Genomic DNA, 22,757 nt, shown 5'->3' on the forward strand with positions numbered 1-22,757 from the left:
TATCGGGCAAGCGATCGACAAGTTCGATTTTAAAAGATAACAGCTCGAACTCTGAGAATTCTGTATTTAGAACTTTTTGAGAGGCAAACAAAGCGCTTGCAACAGATCTATTACTTGCATTTGGTAATTATCTGTTTTAAACTTAGATCTCTCTCCTTGGTAACCCTCAAAACAGTTTTACGTGCTCTATGGTCGTACGAAAAGAAGCATGTCTCGTGCGAACCCAAAAGAAAATAATTTTCAGTTTCCTAACGGATAGTTTTCGAAGAATCATAAAAAAAGCGTGCGCATACTTCTGCATCGAAAGGTATCTAGTTAAACAAACATAATTCCTAAAAAGTTAGAAGCACCACGAAGAGGACCTATTTGGGTGTCCACCTGCAATGGGCAAATTGGTAATTAAATCATTACAAATAACAAAAACTCGCTTTGCGGCCAGTATCTTTTTCAGATATACATTACTATTCCCTTTTATCTAGCTTTAGGAAATCATTAGCAATGGACCCGCCCAGGCATTTGAATTTTGGAGCTAATTAACAATTGGTTCATGCTTTAGCGTGCTCTATCGAGTTATGGAGCACGCGGGAAGTTTGGAGAGCACGAAAGAAGCGTAAGAGTTGCCCGAGGCGATAGCCGAGGGCAACATATAGCTTCTTGAGTGCTCTCCAAACTTCCCAAGTGCTCCATAACTCGATAGTGCACAGCTAAAAGCATGAACCAATTGTTTTAGAACATAGCCGGTGGAATTTTGCATCAAATCTGACACGAAAAACGGACAACAATATCAGAATTGATTGTTCGCGGTAAGCGAAATATTAAGCAAAATAGGAAATAGTTTTTATTTCAAGTTTTCTGTTTAAGGCTCGTGCTTTACTTTACTGTAGTTTAAATACTTAATTCTTTATTTTTAAAAAAGAAGTCAAGCTCAAGAATGGAACTTTTATTTAACAATTATTTCATGATTAAATATAAAATTCTTCCTAACGACAGAGAAGAAACTCTGCGGTTTAATTGGTTAATTTACAACACGCCACAATTTCTGTTTCTCTGAGAAAACGAACACTTCGCGCAAGAGAAGAGTTAACATAAGTCAAAATGCTTCAAAAAGTATATCGATTACCGAAAATAGACCATTGCAAAACGGTCTGAGTAAACACTGAGAACAGTATAACAGTAAATGTCAACAAGTGTGGCTAAAATTTGATCCAAGAGTGATGTGGACATTTTGAACGGTGCAGTTGTTAAAGAAAGATCCGAAGCCGCTTGTGGTTTTCTCAGTTGTAGTGGACACAACGAGGCCGTTTTCCTGCACTTCTTTCTATAGGCGGTGACAGTGGCAAGAGATTCGGATCTGTCAGAGGTCAAGCTTTTCGAAAGGACTTCGCTGCAGGTGCGGAGCTGTGATGTCGAGGGCTGCGCGTTGTAATGTAAAAGACTGTTGGCTACGGTGACCAGATTGCCATTATGTGGCGGTTCTCTACACCACCATTCGACCATAAGGTGATTGCGGTGGCTCTGACGCTGTGGTTGGTGTACATTTTGGAAAGTTTTGCTTTCTCACTGATGCTTTTCATCATCCCGTCGAGTTTTTTGCCACCAATTGGTCGGGCGTCGAACCAAACTTTATCGTCATAATTCCACTTAGAATTCTTTCTCGGATACTGAAAGAAAGCATCGCACCGAGGATTGAGTTTGGCCATGTAAAACTTCAAAGCTTTGTATCCGTCGTTCTCTTCAGGTGTTTCATACATTCTTGCCAATTTCTCGTTGCTGGATACATCAGTGACTCCTCCGGGATGTTTTTTGTCGCTTCATCATGCGACATTGTGACAAATCTTCTTCCCGACGCATCAACTTCAAACTTGAAGCTCGTTTTCTTCAGCTGCCTCTGACCTTCTCTTCCTCTCCGTCAAAAGAATAAAATAACGTGAAACCATACATTGCGGAGGAGGGCGAATGGATTACTCATTGCAATGGCTGGCGAGGCTCTGAACTTCATCAAGTCTTCGCTCTCTATGGCTGGCTTGTGGGTGACATTTTCCTTGCCCTGGCGCTTCAAACGGACTATCTGAGCATTTCATTTGACCGTTGAAATCGAGGATCTGAACTCAGTTTGAGCCCTCTGCTTAGGGGTGGTGCATTCAGGTATCTCTCAAAAGAGTGCCCGAAACCTAGGAGAGAGGATTTCCTGTAGGATTCCTCGGACTTGTTCCTCGCTTCAACATAGAACCTGCGCAGGTTTGTGTCCAGTTGTCCTACCGTCATGTTTTCCATTGAAGTTTGTATTTGTTTCTCGTTACACCAAGCTAAAATAGAAACAAGTTTTCTTTGAGTTTAAAAAGAAACCATTTAAAACTTATTTTCATGAAGGAAAACCAGACAGAAAGACTGTTATCTGTAATTTGATGTAATTAAATGTGTTAATCCTTTTGCAAACAATTTTTCCGTGAGTTTTACTATTTCCGAGAACAACTGCAAATATATAATTAACAATTTTACAACGGAAAAATTTAAGCTTACCTTTGAAGGTTGAAACAGACCAGTCTGTCATTTGTTTGGTTTTACCAGAGTGTCATTCTGTCAAAATTTCTTGCATTTCACCCTCGAACAGTGAAGCGAATCGTGACGGCGCTGATGCCGAGTCTCCTTTTCCGTTGTTTTTCTTTTTCTATGCCACATTTAAGAACTCTAACCCAAGGGAAAAGGTCGGAAAATTGTCTTCGTTTTGGGACTGGTGGACCGAGTCTCTTTTCGTATACATTATTGTCGCAAAATATATTATTTTCCCCGCGCTAACAATGGCCGCTCGCGCGAAGAAAAAAATTTTCTGCCGAAGCGATTTCCTCACGCTATCAGCGTGCACTATCGGGATTTTGAGCACGCTTACGTATAATGAATTGGATTGTGCGGCTCTGCTAGCTATGTTCTAAAACTCGATAGGATTTCTAGTTTGTTGCACAGTCACTAGAAAATGGGAAAAGTAAATGTGTTGCGTGTACATACACCGATTCAAAGTATTGTATACAAAGAACTCTCCTTCAAAATAGGCTTGTAATAAAAAAAAAAAAACCAAAACCAAAACCAAAACATTTTATGCTACTGAGGAAGAAAATGAAGAAATGAGCGAAAGCAAGGCAAAAATATCCGTGCGGATGTATTGCGGCACGTAATCACTTAGATGTAAAGATTGCGTGACATCGATCTGCGTCTATTTTTCAGTTCAATTGGTTCCTTCACTTCTTGCCTCTTTTCATTAGAAGCATTCAATACAAAAATCAAAAGATACCCAGAGGAGGCATTATATGTGAGACATGGGTCCAGGTCCCGCAAAAATATTGGACAAACCAGAGAAACTAAAGGTGCCGTAGCCGTATAAACAGGCCGGTGGCTAAGCACGGCAGCAAGACACAGGAAAATTAGCGAAGAACATGAAAGTTATTTGCCTTCGAACACCAATTTGGAAGGTACGCTGTTATCGAAGTATTATCTCAGGTTTATTGGGCAGTTTAATGGGAAATGGCAGGGTTTTTTCAATGGTTTGTTGAGAAGGCGAGCTGAGGCTAGTCGAGTTGTTTACATTTCATGGTGAAAGAAAATCTCTTTGAAAGGTCAAATTGGGTCAACTTGTATGGGGCCGCTCGCCTCAGAAATACCTTTTGCCAAGAAAAAAATATATCACGTTCAAAAACAGCTCTTGTACTTGCTAGAATTTAATTTTTAAAGAATTCTACATAATACCGAGTATGTGTTGAGATGTTTGAAAACGGTGTGGAATTTTTAATATTCAGAGTCTAGAAATTTCCGTTCTCTTCGCTTGCTCTCCAGGAATTCGGAATTACTATTGTAAGTCTAAAATATCATCAAAGGAGCTTAGCAATACCTCCTTAATAAAATTATAAACTAAGGAAAAACATAATTTGTTATGCGCCTTCACGCGAGTTCGATTATCTGATCATGAAATTTGACCTCATTTCTGTGATTTTTCGGCTTCACGGGTGGTCGACAGTTTTTCGTAATTTTCTCAAAAATGTAGAAACTCTAGAACCTAAAACTTATATCGCGATTCTTAGCATACTATAGGTTATCTCTGGACGAAATATCAAGGGGTCCATTTTTCCGACCTTGTGCCGCCCCTCATGCGGTGGTTAGGTAGAGTGACTCTTAAACCCTCCTGATATAAACTGTTGTTCTTAGGCTATCGTAGCTGGATTAAGAAAATAAGACAAACACCGGTGATAAACATTGTATTCCAATGCATTTTATGTAGAAGTTGACGTTCCGTATGCTAGTCAACATACATTTTCGAAAGTGAACCGTTACAATTGTTGAAAACTATATATAGTGAATGTAAGAGGTCTGGAAACTAGACTGAGACAAATCTACAGCAGTACATGTCTAGACTAATGAGAAGTACTGGCTAAAATAACAACAACTTCTCACTACTAACATCGACATTTAGGGAAGGGTTTAGCTCTTGAATGAACAAAGTCTCTTTAAATTTACACTGAAAGTAAGTTTTTCCCGACACCGAAATGTCAAAATGATTCCATTTAATGTTGTGACCAGTGGTCTTCGCATGATCAGCAATGGCTGATGAATGGTCACTTTTAGCTAGGGCCTTAAAATGTTCTGTTTTCCTGTGATGGAGTCTTTGTTTTGTTTTACCAATGTAGAACTTATCACAATTCTAGCAACCAGCCTTATAGATAACGTGGGACCTTTGAGATCGGTTCAAGGGACCTTTGAGATCGGTTCAAGCTATCTTTGTAAGGAAAAAAGGATTTGATGCGGTGTGTGTTTTGGAATGTGATCTTGAGATTAACGAAAGAGTAGAAATTCTAAATGCAGGATTTCAGAGGTTTCGTGACTTGGTTACTGTGGAGACCTAAGTAGGGTAACACAACTAAGATATCTTTTTTGGGGACTGTAGCTTGAACAGGGTTATTTGGTTTGTTCTTATTTTTGTTCAATACATCATTATTGTTGAACATGAGAACACCTTGAGGGTAACCATGTTGTAACAGCTAAGGAGCTTTCTCAGATCTTTAATAGCGGCCCGTAATAAAGACAGAGAGGAGCAAATGCGGAAGCATCGATAGGTGAGAGTGCGGATGAGGTTAATTTTGTATTTGGGAGGTGTGAATGTATCCCACTTGGTGTAAAGACCTGTGAATGTCTTCGTCCAGTAGACAGATGTACAGAAAGTGTTGTCAGGGCAGCATTTTAAGAAGAATATCTAAAAAAGAAATCTCATTGTCCTCTATGAATTAAATTGTAAAGTTGATGCTATCGTGTCGACTATTTATAAAATTTAAAGACTCATTAGCATTGTCTTTGTTGTCAAACATGGTGAAGGTGTCATCTACGTATCTAAACCAGAGTGAAGGACTGAGTCTACTGTTTGTCAACCATTTTTCTTCAAAGTGGTACATGAAAATGGTAGCCAAAACGGGCCTAAAGGTGAACCCATAGCTACACCATCATCAATCTGGTCATAGTATTGACCATCAAATATAAAATGACTCTTCTTAGTGGCAAACTGCAAAAGATCTTTCAAAACAGAATGAGGTAACTGCGGGGGATCAAGGAGAGAGTAAAATCTGTCCCGATAAATCAGGATTGTTTCATCAAGTGGCACATTCATAAAAAGAGAAGTGACATCCAAAGAACACAATCATTATTCCGTTGTCATGTTTATATGTTTTGGCCCAATCTGCAAAAGTAAATGAATCTTTCACCATGTACTGGTTGGTGGAAATTGGTTGAATTATGCCAACGAGATAGGAAGCAAAATTGTAGTTGTAGGTGTTCACAGAGGAAACAATAGGCCGCAAAGGGCATCCAGGTTTGTGGACTTTTGGCAGACCATACAAAACACCAGGAGAAGATCCACTGGGTAGAATCTTGTGGAGTATTACGTCATCAATAATTCCGTCTTTTTTTATTTTGCGGAGATATTCAGAAAGACTATCTTCTCTAGACTTAGTAGGATTCTGCTTTAAGTGTTTGAATTTCATAGAAATCAGGATCTAAATCCAAGTGTTCAGGAGAAGGAACTAGAGACTTGTCGTCGCGTAGAATTCCTGTTCCCGCACGGTCAGCCAAAAATTTCCTGTGTGGCTAGTCAAGTGACGTCACACATTCCTTGTACACGATTGGTTTGTTTGTTGCCGGTTGCATAGCTTGCGTGGCGACCCTCTGGAGCCTGGTGCGAGAAGGAAAAATGATCGAGGGCCTGTGGACAAGGCCGTTGTTGTTGACTATTCGCTCCCAACTAAATTTCAAGAACACGCCTCACTAAATGAACCAATCAGCGATTACTGGAATTACACAATTCACCAAATGCTTCTCTTAACGGCTTTTCGTTTGCACCAGATTTCCTAAAAATTGCAAGCAGAAAACACATTAGTCTGCAAAATTCTTTCAACTATTGGTAGGACAGTGTGATAAAAGTCAGCGATCGATGGACAAGATATTTTGTTTACTTTAAAAGTATGTATGCAAATATAAGCCTCTCTCAAAGGCAAATAATTCCATAGTAGGAATTCATTGAAAAAGATATATCTTGTGTAGAATGAAAATTTGCGAATAAACAACTCACCTTCGACCAGTTCACATTTCAATAGTATGTGATTCAAACAACAACAAACATATGAAACATATGTATGAACTGCGGTTATGAAACGTATATATGCACGATCCTTCGCAGTAAAGCACTATTTGAGCAATAGTGAAAATCAGACCTGAAAAAAATTTCAGGCCTGTACGGGATTCGAACCACTGACCTCTGCGATACTAGTGCAGCGCTCTACCAATTGAGCTAACAAGCCAACTGGGAGCAGGCCATCAAATTAATTCGACATAAACCCCGTAGATGATAAATCAAACAACAACAAACATATGAAACATATGTATGAACTGCGGTTATGAAACGTATATGTGCACGATCCTTCGCAGTAAAGAATTATTTGAGCAATAGTGAAAATCAGACCTGAAAAAAATTTTTCAGGCCTGTACGGGATTCGAACCACTGACCTCTGCGATACTAGTGCAGCACTCTACCAATTGAGCTAACAAGCCAACTGGGAGCAGGCCATCAAATTAATTCGACGGGATTCGAACCACTGTGGTCAGTGGTTCGAATCCCGTACAGGTCTGAAATTTTTTTCAGGTCTGATTTTCACTATTGCTCAAATAGTGCTTTACTGCGAAGGATCGTGCATATATACGTTTCATAACCGCAGTTCATACATATGTTTCATATGTTTGTTGTTGTTTGATTTATCATCTACGGGTTTATGTCGAATTAATTTGATGGCCTGCTCCCAGTTGGCTTGTTAGCTCAATTGGTAGAGCGCTGCACTAGTATCGCAGAGGTCAGTGGTTCGAATCTCGTACAGGCCTGAAATTTTTTTCAGGTCTGATTTTCACTATTGCTCAAATAGTGCTTTACTGCGAAGGATCGTGCATATATAAGTGTGTGATTCATTAATCACAACTGCCGCCATGTTGTCGTCAAACAGATCTTACTACTGGCTGAAACTCGAGACAAAGCATCATCAAAATCTCCACTGTTCTCCGCGTCCACCATGTCCGGTGAGCGTATCGTCCAATGAAATTTTACATACGCTATTTGAACGGGGGATAGTCAAAAACAACGGCCTTGTCCGCAGGCCCTCATTTTCCCTTCTCGCGCCAGGCTCCAGAGGGCCGCTACGGAGGCTACCGGTTGCTGGGAACTGTCTTCGCGCAAGAGGACAGGGAGGATTTGCTTAGTGTTCCAGTTTCAAGCGAGGGTTAAGCTTAAGTATATAGAGTGACACCCGAAAAATGGCTTGAGATAAGCGCAGCATAAACTTTTGCTGACCTAAATAAACTGTCGATGGCGGAATATGTTCTAGATGTTGGGCCAAAAAAAGAAGAAAAGGAAAACGCTGAAGGTTGTTTTCAAGGCTGAGCGGTTGGTGATGGTAAAGAACGCATAGGTAAGGATATCAAACGATTGCCATGACAAACCTTCATAAATCTTTAATAAAAGCCATCAAAGTACTGACAAACATTGTCTTTAAATGGACTTTCATTGTAGTCTGAGGGGCCTATTTATCTGGTCAAGTGGTGAGGTTGGGGGTCCGAACACAACACGTGGGAGTCAGAATCCCACATTTTGAATTACGGCCTTTTACCGCAAGTCCTGCTTTAGACACTAAAAGTGTTAGACACATTCCCTTTCAGATATCTCTGCTCGTATCTTTTAGATCAAAAGCAAAATTTTAATGAAATTGTGCCGATTCCTGGTAGACCACCTGGCGCTTCCGTTGACTATTTCATATGCAAGCATTCAAATAAATGAAATGTTTTTATTCGGAGGAGATTTTCGCATGTAACAAACTTTCTTCTGTTGGATTATCTTCTCGCTGTTAAATGCATCCCATAGTTTGTCCAGCTATTTCAGAAATCCGTCTCCCCCAGAGGAAGTTTTTGCAGAGAACCTCGAGAGACTGAAAAATACTATCGAGAGTGGACTTGTCAAACCCCTGTTAACACAGAAAACGGTGGAGATGAGACATGATATTTTTAGAAAAGTCGTTAAAAGAACTGTTTTAAATTTAAACACAAAGATATGGCTTTCAGAGGCTGAGTTCCACCGAAGGTATTTTCCTGAAGGCTGGCACAGTGCTTATTCCACGAAGAGAGGAGATCGGCAGAAAATTATCTTTCCAATTGTCGTTCACCTTTTTCTGGGACGCTCACGCAAGTTGTACTGTACAGAGGGCAAGGAGCTGCCTCGGAAATGGACTGAGAAATTGACCATTGCACTCGTCAAGAAAATGCACTGAAAAGTGTAATGATTTCTTGTAGGTCAATGACTTGTGAGTACTCTCATTAATGCATTCTTTATTTGTATGGGTTTTACAAGATGGTGGAGGATTAGAGATTGAAAAAGATCACGGTATGATATGTGCACTGGAAGTTCCTGTGTGGCGGAAGTATGTACAATCATAACATTCCCCCTTTTCTAGAGCAAAATAGGTAGGGATGGTATCTGGGCATGTCAGAACCTAACTGAATACATCCGGAAGATATTGAATGGGGATATAAGTATCTCAAAATTGAACATTGTTCTTTTTGGAATAACAAATCTCGGCAGGATTCTCGGACTGTTCATGATAGTTCCTTCGCTTCACTTAAGTCGGAACTCGAGTTATAAGTTCAGCCTCTGCAGAGGATTAACTACTCTACTGCTACAAAATGTATAATGGACAGGCAGTGTGATGGCTTAATTGCTCGGAGGATCAGGACTAGTGGGCTCTGTAGTGGAAGGAGATAGCCTAGGGTTATGATATGTTGACGAGTGCTCCATTGGGTCTGATCCAAGTGCCTTGGTGAGCTTCTCGTATATGTGCTCTGTTACGTCTCAGCTCTCTGCCAGTCTGGGTTGTTACAACACGTGAGCGGGGAGCCCCATTAATTTTTTGTTTTATCTCGGTTGATTTCCACTTTAACGTTGCAGGATCTTGCATAGTTACTGTTTGACCAGGAACAAACGCTGGGAGTAACTTTGGAGATCGGTCATAGTAGTATTTCTGAAGTTGCTGCTTTCCAATCAGTCTGGAGGTAACCTCTTTGCTTGTTGGGTCTCACGGGATCTTTCTTGGGAGGTTGTCTTGGATCGGGCGACCCAATAGTAGTTCGGCAGGTGAGGGCAGCTTGTGGTCAACGGCAGTCGCTCTCATTATCTGATATATCCATGCCAATATGGCTGCCACGCTCTTTAGAGCTATAGCACTTTTCTATATATTTACCTTTATAACTATGATAACAGTCGAAAGAGCTTATCGAAATCAATCTTTAACATCAAGATGCATTAGTTAGATTGCTAGCTTTGAGCTGAGAGTATCCCGGTCTCGAAATCTCCGGGTAAGAAGGGCTATGGTGAAATGGGACAGTCGAGGCATGGTTTTCCTGGCCGCCCCTGAGAAGTTTGTTGTGCTCGACATTACTGTTAATGTGGATGTCCATCCACATCCTGGACCTGAAGAAGTGGATAATGACCACGGTAAACGAAAACAGAGCTCCAACTCCTCGGACTTTGCTTGTCAACCTACAATTGGGTCAGTCAGAATCCATTGCTCTTACAATCGTGACAGGCTGCTTTCGCTGAGACGTTCGGCGGGCCGACCTGCGCCTCATGTTTTCGATACCCTTAAATCCCTGGGAATTCTGAAATACAGAGGTCCGGGATTACGAAGATTGGGGAAAATTACTAAAAATATCTCTGCATCGCAACACTCCGACAGATGTCGACCCATTGAAGTTGTTAAAACTCGGCGGTTTGCTAGACCTTATCGCATCCAAGATCCCGCTAAGAACAGATATCTTACACCTATTACTCGAGAGCCTACTAAATCATCTACCGGTTGCTCGGAGTTTGCCGTTCCCAAGTGTATGTTCATCAATATTTGCAGTCTCTCAAAAACTAAGAACAGAGTGCGTGCGGTGGTTGGACTTGAGGCTGACTTACGATCTAAAGATATTGATGTTTGTGTCGTATCAGAAACACACCTCAAACCGGCACAACCGGATGCGATTGTAAATATTGAGAACTATTCCATCTTTCGTAGAGACAGAAATTGGAATGGCAGATATATGCGCAATAAGGGTGGGATTGCTATATACATCAGGAACAGTCTTGCAGTAGAGGATGTTTACCGCTCTAGTCTTTATGAATTAATTTGTATAACTCTGCGACTTCCCAAGGGACATCGATTTGTAATATGTGGAGTTTATCATCCTCCAAAATTTAATTATGCAGAGATCGATCTAATGAATCATCTTGTAAATACCGTGGACAATGTACTAGACAAACATCCACAAACAGTTGTGTTGTGTGGTGGCGATGTCAACAAACTGAATATCAAACGCTTCGAAGAAATGTCTGGTTGGAATGCTTTGGTTAATTTCCCCACCAGGGGGAATTCTTGTTTGGACAATTGTTTTACGAACCGCACGGATCTCTTTTCAAAGTGCTATCCCTTTCAGATGCTCTCCAAGACGGATCACATGGGAGCTATTTTACCACCCGGTATAAAGCTTCCACCTATCCGCCGTAAAGTATACGTGCGTGACCAAAGGGCTCATAGAAAGCGTGATCTGTATATCGCGTTAGCGAAGGAAAACTGGGATGATGTGATACAGGAAACTGATGTCGATGAAGTGGTTGGTAGGCTCGAAAATACCATCCTAGGGCACCTGGATAGCTGCATGCCTCTGAAAACGGTGCGCATGTCATCAAGAGACCCGGGCTGGATCACTCCGCTCGTTCGATCGATGATACGAGCCAAATCACGCATATCACTCAGTAATCAAGACCGTCTTAAAGTTATGAATAAAAGGATCTCTGAAGTGATTTTCGGAAACAGAAGGGACTTCATCGCCTTTATTGGAACTCGGGATTGGTGGAAAGAAGTGGCTAAAACATCTCAGCGCCGCAAGCCAGTGATCTCTCTATCTCTTAGCCACTACAAACTCAATGCGTTAAATGACTACTTTGGTGACCTATGTACTGACCACGCCTACATAAAGCCAACACCTCTGGAGATTAGTGAAGACCAGGAGGTCCCAGAAATCTCAGAGCGACAAGTCCTGAATTCTCTTATGCGTATAAAGAAAACAGCAACCGGACCAGATGGCATCCCGTACACTATATGGAAAGACCACGCCGAGCTATTCGTTCTAGTTATCACCAGCATTTGGAATCTGTCTCTTAGAACACACGCCTGGCCTGTCTCTTGGAAAAAGTCAGACCTGAACCCCTTGCCGAAGGTTGATCTACCTAAGGGAATATAAGACTTTCGCGGAATAAATGTGACACCTGTCATCGCAAGGTGCTTTGAGAAAGCTGTCTTAGGAACACACGCAAGGGAGACCTTTGATGAACATTCTGGGATCTCACAGTTTGCATACATAGAGGGAGGGAGCTGTACCAATGCTCTACTGAGTATCCAACATACTGTCAATCAATATCTTGATATCCCAGAGTGCAAAGCGGTACGCCTATTTGCTATGGATTTCAGCAAGGCTTTTGACAGTGTGAAACACGATCTCCTCTCACACAAATTGAAGCAACCCCCCCTAAACCCTTAAATAGTTAACTGGTATCTAAGCTTTTTGGAAGACAGGCAGCAGAGAGTCATTAGAAATGGGTTTATTGGTAAATGGAAAAGTGTCAACAAAAGTACCACCCAAGGAAGTGTCAGCGGGCCGCACTTGTTCAATGTCTTTCTCAGTGATTTAGAGATACACTTGGACAATAAGAGCGTGCTGGTAAAATATGCAGATGATACAACCATTATCTCGCCTGTGATAGGTGATAATGACAATTCTATCGCACTGATTAATCAGTTTTCCCAGTGGTCTAGAAGTAATGGTATGAGTAGCAATCCATCTAAGTGCAAGGAAATCATTTTCCGCAAGAAAGGTTGTACAATAGAGTTTCCGATTGTGTCTGGAATACCACAGACAAAAGAGCTTACTATTTTAGGGGTAACATTTCAGGAAGATAGTAGGTTTATAACACATATTCGGGAAAAACTAATCAAAGCAAACAAGTGCCTGTTCATTTTAAGATCTTTAAGGAAAGAAGGGTACAATCAGGCCGAAGTAGACCATCTGTCTCTAAATCTGGTTCTACCAAATATATTATACGGGCTGTCCGTATTTGGCGCTGTAAATTCCGAATTAACAACAATCCAATGTTTCTTAGATCGATGTTATAAGCGCAAGTATACGTCCGACCACATTAATGTCTATGAATTGTTAGATCAATAAGACACACGTATCTTCAAGAATGTTTTTAATAATACAATACACCCTTTAAGAGCTATAATGCCAAAAAAGAAATCAACCAAGTACAATCTGAGGAAAGAGACAAGTCACCATCCTAAAATAAACACTGATAGGTTCAAAAACACGTTTGTCAACCGCTTAATTTTTAAACATAATCAAGTCTTATAATTTTTATTTTGACTTTCTCTGTAATTTATACATATAGCTTCTTTTAATGTTGTAACATAGGATATGTGATTATTTATCTTATGCCTTAATAAAGATTCAATTCAATTCAATTCTCACGCAAAGGAGAGACATGTCAGGGTCCGTTTTGGTTAGCTTTGACTTTAGGAGAGTCGATTTGAGTGATTTCACTTGGCTCTCAATGAAACCATTGCTCCAGGGGTAGTGTCGGGAGCTTGTTATTTGTTGGAAGCTTAACTCTTGTGCAAAGCTCTGGAAAACTTGCCCATAGAAATGAGGGCCATTGTTGGATCTCACCACTTTTGGGATTCCCTGTTCGCTAAAGATTTGTTTCATCATTGCAACCACCGTGCAGCTGTTGCTCTGCCCCCTCTGTATTTTCCTAACGAACGGGGAACTGTGAGTAATAATCTCCAATTACGAGGTCATCGGAGCTGTCGAGGGTGGAGAGGTCTGTGCTGATCGTGTGCCATGCTCTGGGTGGTATCTCAGTGGGCATTAGGGGTTCCTTTTGTTGGTTGTTGAGTAGCTCTTCGCACGTGCTACAGCTTTTAGTAGTTTCTTGTATGTCTTTATAGAACCCTCTCCAGTAAACTGAGCTTCTTCCTCTAAGCTTGGTTTCCTCGGTTCCTAGGTGAGGAGAGTGAAGCTTCATTAGCATCTCTTCCTGTAGAGTGACAGTAATGATAATCTGATGGGCTTTCATGAGTATTCCATCTTCTGTAGCGAGCTCATCGCGGAAAGGCCAAAAAGGCTTCAAGGTCATTGGAACTTGTTGGATGTTCGTGGGCCACCCTGTGTGAATCATTCCTTTCAGTGCACTAAGCTCAGGATTTAGACGGGTTTGATCTTTGATAAGTTGCAGCATGTTGTTGCTGAATTGGGGGAAAACCTCGTGTATTTGAACATTCATGTCGGGAATGGGGTTCTGTCCCTCTGGCGAAAGCTGTGAGAGGGCGTCGGCAATCTCCATGTTTTTTCCTGGTTGGTAGTGAATGGTGAGGTCATAAGGCTGTAGTCTCAGTAGCATCTGCTGAAGACGTGGGGGAGCAGCAGTAAGGTGTTTTAGGTGGATGCTCTTGAGAGGTTTGTGATCGGTATGGACAGTGCAGCTGCCGCCGCACAAGTAGGTTTTAAATTTCTCACAGCCGTATACTACAGCTTGTAATTCTCTTTCGATGTTGGGATATCTTTCTTCAACATCTGTAAGGGCTTTACTGGTCTGCCATCTTGTATGAGTGCTGCACCTAGGCCTTTCATTGAAACGTCAACTTGAAGAGTAGTCACTTTCTTTTGGTCAAAATACATGAGGGTGACTGTACTGCTGATGGACACCTTGATGTCATTGAAAGCTTCTTGGTGTGCGGGGTACCGTCTTAATCGATTTTATTCTTTTAATAGCTCACGAAGTGGGGCCGTCGGAGTGCTTAGGTTGGGGATAAGTGGCCCCATGTAGTTTCCCAGACCTAGGAAGGTTTGGAGCTGCTGATAGCTTGTAGGGGGAGATCTCTTTCAGAGCTGAAACTTTGTGTGGGTCAGGTTGTACTCCATCTTGGCTGCAGACTACTCCGTAGAATCTGATCTTGTCTTGCTTTACAAAACACTTGTCTGGGTTTGGGTTGAGGCCGGTATCTATGCATCGTTCTAGCATCTTGTGCATACTTCAGTCGTGATCCTTGGCAGTTTCCCTAAAGACCGCTATATCATCTGCAATTCCTGTTACTCCGTCACATCCTTTGAAGGTCTGATCTATTTTGGTCTGGAAGACATCTTGAGACATCCAGAATCCAGAGTCCAAAGGGCATGCGCTTGAATCTATATCTACTAAATGGGGAGTTAAGTGTAGTTAGGTAGCTGGAATCTTTGTCTAGGACCACGTTCCAGTACCCGCACTTTGCGTCAACTATTGAGAAATAGCTATACTATCATCTGCATACCCTGGCCAGTAAATGACTTGACAGATCCTATTTCTTGCAGTAAACCAGGAAGGTGGCCTAACATAATGTGTATGCAAGGTGTTATGGGATTTACTTTGGCATATCCAGGCCCTTTCAAACTGCAAAGCAGAAGAGCCCATTCTCTTACCCATGGTGAATAGAATAAATATATACCTATAGAAATAAAAATTTCAGTCAGAGTGTATAGTTGCAGCTAACATAGTAGACTGTCTGAATATATTGACGGCCATATTATTACCTTGGTTTGGAAATCCTGGACGTCTTTCTCAGACGGACTCCAACTTCCAAATAAGTCATAAAGTTCTTTGAAGTCCTTCACATAAAAAACAGATGCAGTATTTCAAAAAATATAAATAAATAAACAAATAACTTAATAAAAAGCAGGTGACAAGTTAAAATTCATGCAAGATTTAGAAGGACATGAACTCAAAATAATATATTTGTACTTTGCACAATTTGGTCACCTTTTCACAGACCTCAGGAGGTAGTAAGGAAGAGAAGTTAGAGCGGAGGCTTTTTAACAGTTTCTTCAAATCATCTTTCTAAGTAGCAACAAAATATATTCTTTATGTTCACAATAAATGAACAAGAAATTAAAGCATATTGCTGTTGTTCAAATTTGCTTTAATTTACACTGTAGACTTTACACTATAGGAAACTCTTTTTATCTTTATTTCATTTACCTCATCCCAGTTAATAACTTCATAGATAATTCCCTTCTCTAGAATATCCGTAATCCGCAGAAACATGTGGAGCACATCAATCATGACCCTTTCAACAGGGTTCGTACCCTTTTTTGGACTAAAAATTCAAGGACTTTTCAAGGACTTTTCAAGGACATATTTTTTATTTTTCAAGGACTCCACCAACTGCAAAATAAAAGAATGTTCACCTTATCATAGTAGCGATTGTGCCGAGCTTAAGTCGAGCTAAAAGTCTATGCCTTTTTTAGTTCATCCACAACATTCGCAATTTTGCACTCAAGGTCTTTGCGAGCTATCTCCTTTTCTTTTGCAGTTCTCCTCAAACTATTTGACTTTGTAATCCACACAAGTTTCCCAGTGTCCTCTGCTTTCTGTGCAAACTCGTCTGCCGATTTAACAAGATTGTCAACATCACTGTCTAAACGCCTTCTTTTCTTTTTAAGTTCGTCAAGTTCATCGACTAGCTCCTTTCGCTTCAGTTCTACACCCTCAGAGGTTTTCTTCCTCTTTTGTTCATCAAGATATGATAAATACTTCTGCCTAGCTCCTGCAGCTGACAAAAGAAGTGGTTTGTTGATTGAAACAGCAAGGACACCTCCCACAGATTGTACATGGTCTTGTACCAGCCTTTGAGCAATGAAGGAGCGCTCTTGGAGGTTCTCGACTTCCAGTTGCTTATTGACTGAGAATCCTCTTTCGACACTGGCCTGGCCATGTGATAATATCAGTAGCTCTGAGACTACTTTCCACAATGATTGGTAGGATCGCTTCTGTCCCATGTGAAGATACAGAAAGGAATCAAGTCTATCATTGTTAGGATCATAGTCTTTGAACTCCGACGGAGAAGAAGAGGGGACTTCCATAATGAATTGTCTAAATAGTTCCAAAAGGGAATCACATTCACCTTCCGGGACTTTCTTGGCATTTTCAAGGGTAGTCAAAACTCTCTTGAATTTTGTGATGGAAACATCATGGTCACTCATCATGTTTCTTGGATCTAAGCAATTTATATTCCTTACAAGGGAATACTGAATTGGTGCTTTGGCAATCAGTTTGCAAACTACTTTCATAAGGAACTCCTTGCATTCCATCTGAAACTGAAGCACTCTTTTCTCTGAAACTGTGGACTTTGCAATCGACTCCTTGATCTTCTTGTCAGCTGTAAACCCCAGGTCAATCTTGGAATGAGAGGCATGAATGCTGGAGTCAGCAGGGTCAAGTTTTGTAAGCTTCAATGGGGTTTTGGCTTCACTGATAACAGTGGTCTTAATAAATCTTCTCATTAATCCCCCAAGCATGCTGTACAGGTCTGTAGCCAGGAAAGGAAGCATAGGCTTGTCGGTTTGATAGAGTGTCAAAAACGGTGTCACTTGCTTGGCTACTGATAGGAAGAAAGCGACTTTTGCAGTCGTAAAGGGATCTGCAACAAACTCTTGTACAGTTTCAAAGGATTTATTCTGTGGCTGTGGAACTTTTCCTGCCCTTGCACTCTGAACATACTTGACAACACTGTCCCACATACTCTGTGTACGTTCTGCAACCAAGACATTCTCCAACCACCTATGTTTGCAGAACTTCAAAGCAAACAGTGAGTTTCCTGTTACTTTGGTGTAGTCCTCTCTCCTTGCCGGACTGTCCTGAAAAAGCCAGTGAAGGCTGGAGAACAACCTGTCTAACTGCCATCCTGATGCCACAGCACCATCCTTGAATGCTCCATGAAGAATGTGTAAACCACAGCTGCCAATGTTCAGCATGTGACTATTATGCTCCCTTTTTGCCTCATCAGTCAGCATACTGTAAAATTTCCAATTAACGTTGGGTCCATCCATTGACAACTAGTATGAGAGAAAACATTCCTTGTAATATTGAAAGGGAAACAGATTATTTAATTTAGTACTTGCATTACGTCCCAGAGTTCGTGTCATTGTCCACCTAGACACGAAGTGAACTAGTCATGGATGCATTGGAATTGTGAAGATTTGCAATGAAAGAGTGTTGATTTATTTAGACCTTAAAGGGCAGAAAACCAAGTAAGGTGTTTCATTTCTATTTAATACAATTTTATCGCTTTTTGGAACATTGGCTAGATTGTGAACGCACAATTTATATTACATGCAATAAATTATATTAAGTAATCTTGCATCTTTCGCCCTTCTACAGCAAAATAATAACAGACATTGAAAGATTTTCATGTTAAAAAAAATTTAACGCAACTTCTTGTAATTATCGTTCGCCGGCGAACGATGAAATTAAATGCCAGTCATGAAAACAATATAATTGATTCCAATTTGATCACACCTTTTTAATAATGGCAAGACATAGGTCTTTCAAAAGAGTGGCAATATGACAAAGAATAATTGAAATTAGGTAATTGTGTGAAGACTAAGTTTGTGCTACTGCCTATTTCGAAATGTCGATAATTGAGGGTAAGAAATAATACAACTTCAAAGAAGCATATCTTGCAAACAATTTCATGGATTACCCAAACATAACGAGAGTTGCATCCTACCTGATAAACTTTTTTGAGAGGAATTCCTTCTATGCCTGAACGAAAATGAGAAAGCATGTCCTCTGCTGTTCCATGCCCCATAAACACTGAGGTATAATAGCGACTTTCAACTTCGTGTTTGTCATGATTCCATGAACGAATGTGAATATCCATTTGCTTTGACTGGCACACGCTATTCAGGCTCTCGTCAAACATAAGTACATAAGCTTCTTCTTTTTTCACAACGTCCTTCAAAAGTTGTTTGAAGTGTGGAGCGAGCCCAAAACAGATCAAGTATGCACATTTCTTTTCTCCGCATGTAAACTGACTCGCGATCCGACAGTCAGGAAACATCGCTTGAAACAATTTGCTCGTACCTTCGCATGATTTATAGGAGTAATGAGACATTATCACCTTCAATGCCCACAAAATTTCTGCTTTCAAAGTCTCATCACGAGTGACAATTCTTTCCATCACCGATGAACCAGATGAACCCGTAGTACTAGACTTTGTGGGGTTGAGCGTGTTGTGTTCGCCACTTTCAGACGAAGCGGATTTTGAAACTTCTTTGGCATCGTCACTTGTAGTTGCTGGTTGTTGAGAAGAAACGCCAAAAAAATCTGGAACGCTTGCTAATGACCTTTTCTGGGATGTCAGTGTTTGATGTTTTTTTCCTTTCAAGTGACTTGTGAGCGCTGACTCTCCCATGCTCGAAATGTCAACATCCTTCATACACACGATGCATCGTGCCTTGTGCTTGTCACCCTTGACTTCTCGAAGCCAATCTTTATACAGTGATTTCTGAAGCCACAAGTTGTTGAAAACACACTTGCCCATTGTTTTAAATCTCTCACTCGTGAAACAAAACGCAAACAATCAACACTAACCCAGACAAGGAAAGCACTCAAAGCACATGGCTTTTCTCAGAAAGAGGGAATAGTACAAAACATTTGATTGGCCCTTGACATTCGAGACATTCAACCAATCAGAGTGATTAATAGAACCAAGAACAGGACAAATGGATATGGGCGATTGATCGACATGCGGAGTGGCGTTACGATCGTTTGTTATTTGTAACCTACTATTATGTGTTGCTACGTTTGTGCCAGTTGCATATATTTTCAGATAAGGCACTCTAGAATCTAAGTTGGATTAAATTAGCTACAAATTTCAAGGACTTTCCAGCACTGACTACAATTATCAAGGACTTTCAAGGCCTTGAATTTTTATTTTGAGATTCAAGGACTTTCAAGGCGCGTGCGAACCCTGTTTCAAGTAGTATGTCAAAAAGAGGCTGTGTGCGGCATTTGGGATCCTTACACCATCCAGGGCTTAAATTGCGTTTTAGTTTTAAAGTGCTACTGCAACCAAAAATGCACCTTTTATTTTCTCCTCAGAGGTTGAAAGTACTTACCCTAAGTAACTAATTTGCCGAATATTAAGGCAAAACTCCATCGAGAAGTAATATTATTTTCCCTGCAGATTCGCTATCTAAACGGCCGCCATTCTTCGAACTACAGAACTCCGCGCAAAGAAGAAGAAACTGGATCGAGAACGGAAGTGACGTCAACGACTCAACAACAAACATGGCTACTTTGATATGCTGAGAGAGAGAGAGTTGTTTTTCTGGTTCCGCAGGAAAGAAAGAATAAAATTCGAAAGGATTGCTCCCCAGCTTTCTTTTGCGTATTTCTTGTAAAGGCATGCCTTCGCGGCGTTGTCGAAGTTAGTCGATGATGTCACAACTAAAACCGCTGTAGTTATTTTCGCAGGCTCTCCAGTGTGTTATTAGAGGAATGGCAGAACAATTTTTAATGTGTTCGTGGCGCTGTTTTTAAGGAATAACGTTGTTAAATTTGAGAAACTTACGCTTATTCTTATAGTTTAGGGTCTAAATGTGAAGTTAACACCAGAAAATTGGGAAAATAAAATGCAAAAATTTCGTCGCAGTAGCGCTTTAAGAAAAAAAGTCCATGGCTTGGTGAGATCATTCCTGTAAAATAAAAATAATTAATTATTGACGAGTGTTGCAATTGTTGAGGTCCATATGGTAATTGCGTGAATGGCTACATCCAGTGATTGAGAATTTACTGTGTAAGTAAGTAGGTACTGATAAAATTAGATTAGTTTTTGTTGTTATGTATATCATCTTTTGAAGTAAATTATGTATTGTCACCGAAAGCCCCACAGAGCAGAAGGAACTGGAAGAAAAAAAGATATATGACAGTAAATAATTAATTTTTTGTGAGGATGTCTTAAATCGAACTTGAAAAAACTTGCATTGCAATATTAATGACATTATTTTTATTCCCCTCGCTAGAGATGCTGCCAAAAGTGCACATAAATATATTACCTGAAGTAGACATGACAGCCTGGCCATTAACCAACAATTAGAATGAAAAAAACAACAAGGCCACTGTTGTGGGTTAAAGCAGCTCCATCCCCACTGAGCTTTACCTTGTTGAAGAACATTAAACTAGCCTTTTAGTAACACCTTCCTTGGATTAACAGTGGAAATATGAAATGAATTTTTAATGGAAATAAAATCAACATATATGGTAATATTGAAAGTGCTTTGAAGACTTTACCCTCAGGAGCTTTAATGTTATTGGCTTCAATCTAGAGACAATATATTTATGTTTATATATAAAAAGAGAGAAAGAGAGAGAGAGAGAGCTAGACGTAAAGGCACTTTTGTAACCTCTCTGTGGCACTTGTGTAACCTAAAGTGGCACTCATGTAACCTACAGTGGGACTTCTGTAACTTTAATGGCACTTATGGCACTACTGTAACCTGGCACTCATGTAACGTTTGTGGCAAAATTCACTTTGAAAAATTATTTAAAATTATTTCAATTTTGCATGCAGTTGGGCACTCAGGGGGATGCACAAAAATGACTTTTTCAAAGGTTGCACCACTCTTGTTGGCATGGTAACAACGGCTGCTTGTTCGAAGCCTGAGGCCTCATTTTCATACAAAACATCGCAAAAAAAAGTCTAAAATGTTTATTTCTCTATCTCAAGCTAAATACAACTTTACAGATTGGCACCTCTAGCATACATAGTGACATCATTCGTCTTTACTTTGATGCATTCAATTTTCCCAGGGAGTGAATGTGAACGCACCAATAGATTATTTATCTTGGTACAGTTTCGGTCATTTTTGCTGTAGGGTAAAACTGGGAAAACGTTGGTCTAAATTTCTCCAAAAGTACACTGATTCCGGAACTGAAACCACGCACTTAGTTGGTTATAATATTCTAGTTTTTAAATATGTAAAAATCTCTGCGGGCCGGCCTCTACTTTTCCTAGTGGCAATTCGCGAACGAAGCTCAAAAATCAGATATTGCATAAATTGGCAATGTTTACATCTAATGTTCTCAACAACAAACGTTTCAGACAAATGAAAAGTGCAAAATTTTAAAGAATGTTATCTTCTGAGCAGTATCCCAAAGAGAAATCCCGCCTCTAACTTTAGTATTTAAAAAAAAATTGATCAACCTTCATGGAGGACTATCCGACGTAACTACAAACATGTACCTTAAATCATGTGCATATCGTCCAGATTGCGAGCACTGTATCTTTCATGGGAATTTAAGCAATCCGAAATCCTCTGACGATACACCGTTATACTTGTCTGTCTGTCATTTGAAACATGTTAAAGTTGGCTGATCTACACAAAACTATCGTAACACCGGTCATTTGTCATAAACATCTACGTTATCACGATGGCGTGACGCTGGATTTCTCCATGAAGTTTCCACCAGGTCGCTCCAAAGAATACGAGAAATGAACATTTCTCGATCTCGGCAGATTTCTGTGCATTCTGAAACAAAAGCAAAAAAAAAAAGAGAAAGGAAACCTTGATTGAACGTTCATAAACACTGAGAGTGAGAGTGTAAATCGGAACTTGTCAGCGGCAGCACCACATGTAAAACCCACCACTCGCGTGAAAACTATCACAAAATGGAGATTCTGAACAAATCAGTATCCTCTCACTACAGCCAATGAAACAGGGATTTCATCACAATCTTTTCCCACAAATTTAGCTTTTTTCAGGGAATCATTTACATGCTTGAACGATATTTTGGCTTTAAGCCTTGAGATTTCTTTTTCTTGATAATAAAATGCGACAGTAAGTGCCTACAAAATTACAAAAGGTTCTTTGGTGTCGCATGGACCGAGGAGTATAGATTCGTCACTGATGAACCAACGGGCACAATCTTCTCAGTTAAGAGTGTGTCTCTCTAAAAGCGGTCTGGTCAATTTTGCTTGAGACACAGATTTCCCTCATTTCTTGTGGGTTATAAGACATTCTTGTGCTTATACTAAAACCACAATCCGTTTGATCGGATCTCTTTATTTTTCAAAGTTTTACGGAAATGAAATTTCACTCGAGCGAAGGCCTGTCGTGACACTTTTCAAGACTTTAATTTGAGACAACTTTGGAGGATAATTTAAAAAAGACTACGGAACTCAGCAAAAAACAAATACCACAGCCATGTATATTAAATCTATCTTATCCATCGAGGCGACTTTCGTGAACATCACATTTCAATCAAGGAAACAGGAAGA

General features: G+C 40.3%; 1 protein-coding gene, 1 long non-coding RNA gene and 2 pseudogenes across 3 annotated transcripts in view; 1 reads left to right on the forward strand and 3 right to left on the reverse strand.

The window, feature by feature from the left end:
- Nucleotides 1-925: 925 nt before the first annotated feature.
- LOC148728548 (uncharacterized) lies at nucleotides 926-2,924 on the reverse strand (annotated as a pseudogene). Its single transcript, XR_015988978.1, has 2 exons — nucleotides 2,521-2,924; nucleotides 926-2,306 (listed from the first exon to the last, which is right to left on the reverse strand). The product of XR_015988978.1 is annotated as an uncharacterized LOC148728548 (transcript).
- Nucleotides 2,925-9,813: 6,889 nt separating this feature from the next.
- On the forward strand, nucleotides 9,814-13,014 carry LOC148728549 (uncharacterized; annotated as a pseudogene).
- On the reverse strand, nucleotides 12,841-19,445 carry LOC148728550 (uncharacterized). The gene is made up of 2 exons (XM_088724588.1): nucleotides 18,204-19,445; nucleotides 12,841-17,529 (listed from the first exon to the last, which is right to left on the reverse strand). The coding sequence occupies exons 1-2, from the start codon at nucleotides 19,017-19,019 to the stop codon at nucleotides 15,928-15,930; spliced, it is 2,418 nt and encodes an 805-aa protein (XP_088580714.1). The 5' UTR covers nucleotides 19,020-19,445; the 3' UTR covers nucleotides 12,841-15,927.
- Nucleotides 19,446-21,173: 1,728 nt separating this feature from the next.
- LOC148728551 (uncharacterized) overlaps nucleotides 21,174-22,757 on the reverse strand; it is a 2,205-nt gene continuing 621 nt past the window's right edge. Inside the window, exon 3 of the long non-coding RNA XR_015988531.1 lies at nucleotides 21,174-22,008. This is a non-coding gene — a long non-coding RNA (uncharacterized LOC148728551). The remainder of the gene's footprint in view (nucleotides 22,009-22,757) is intronic.

The sequence above is a fragment of the Stylophora pistillata genome, chromosome 6, assembly GCF_964205215.1.
Source record: "Stylophora pistillata chromosome 6, jaStyPist1.2, whole genome shotgun sequence".
NCBI classification, from domain to species: domain Eukaryota; kingdom Metazoa; phylum Cnidaria; class Anthozoa; order Scleractinia; family Pocilloporidae; genus Stylophora; species Stylophora pistillata.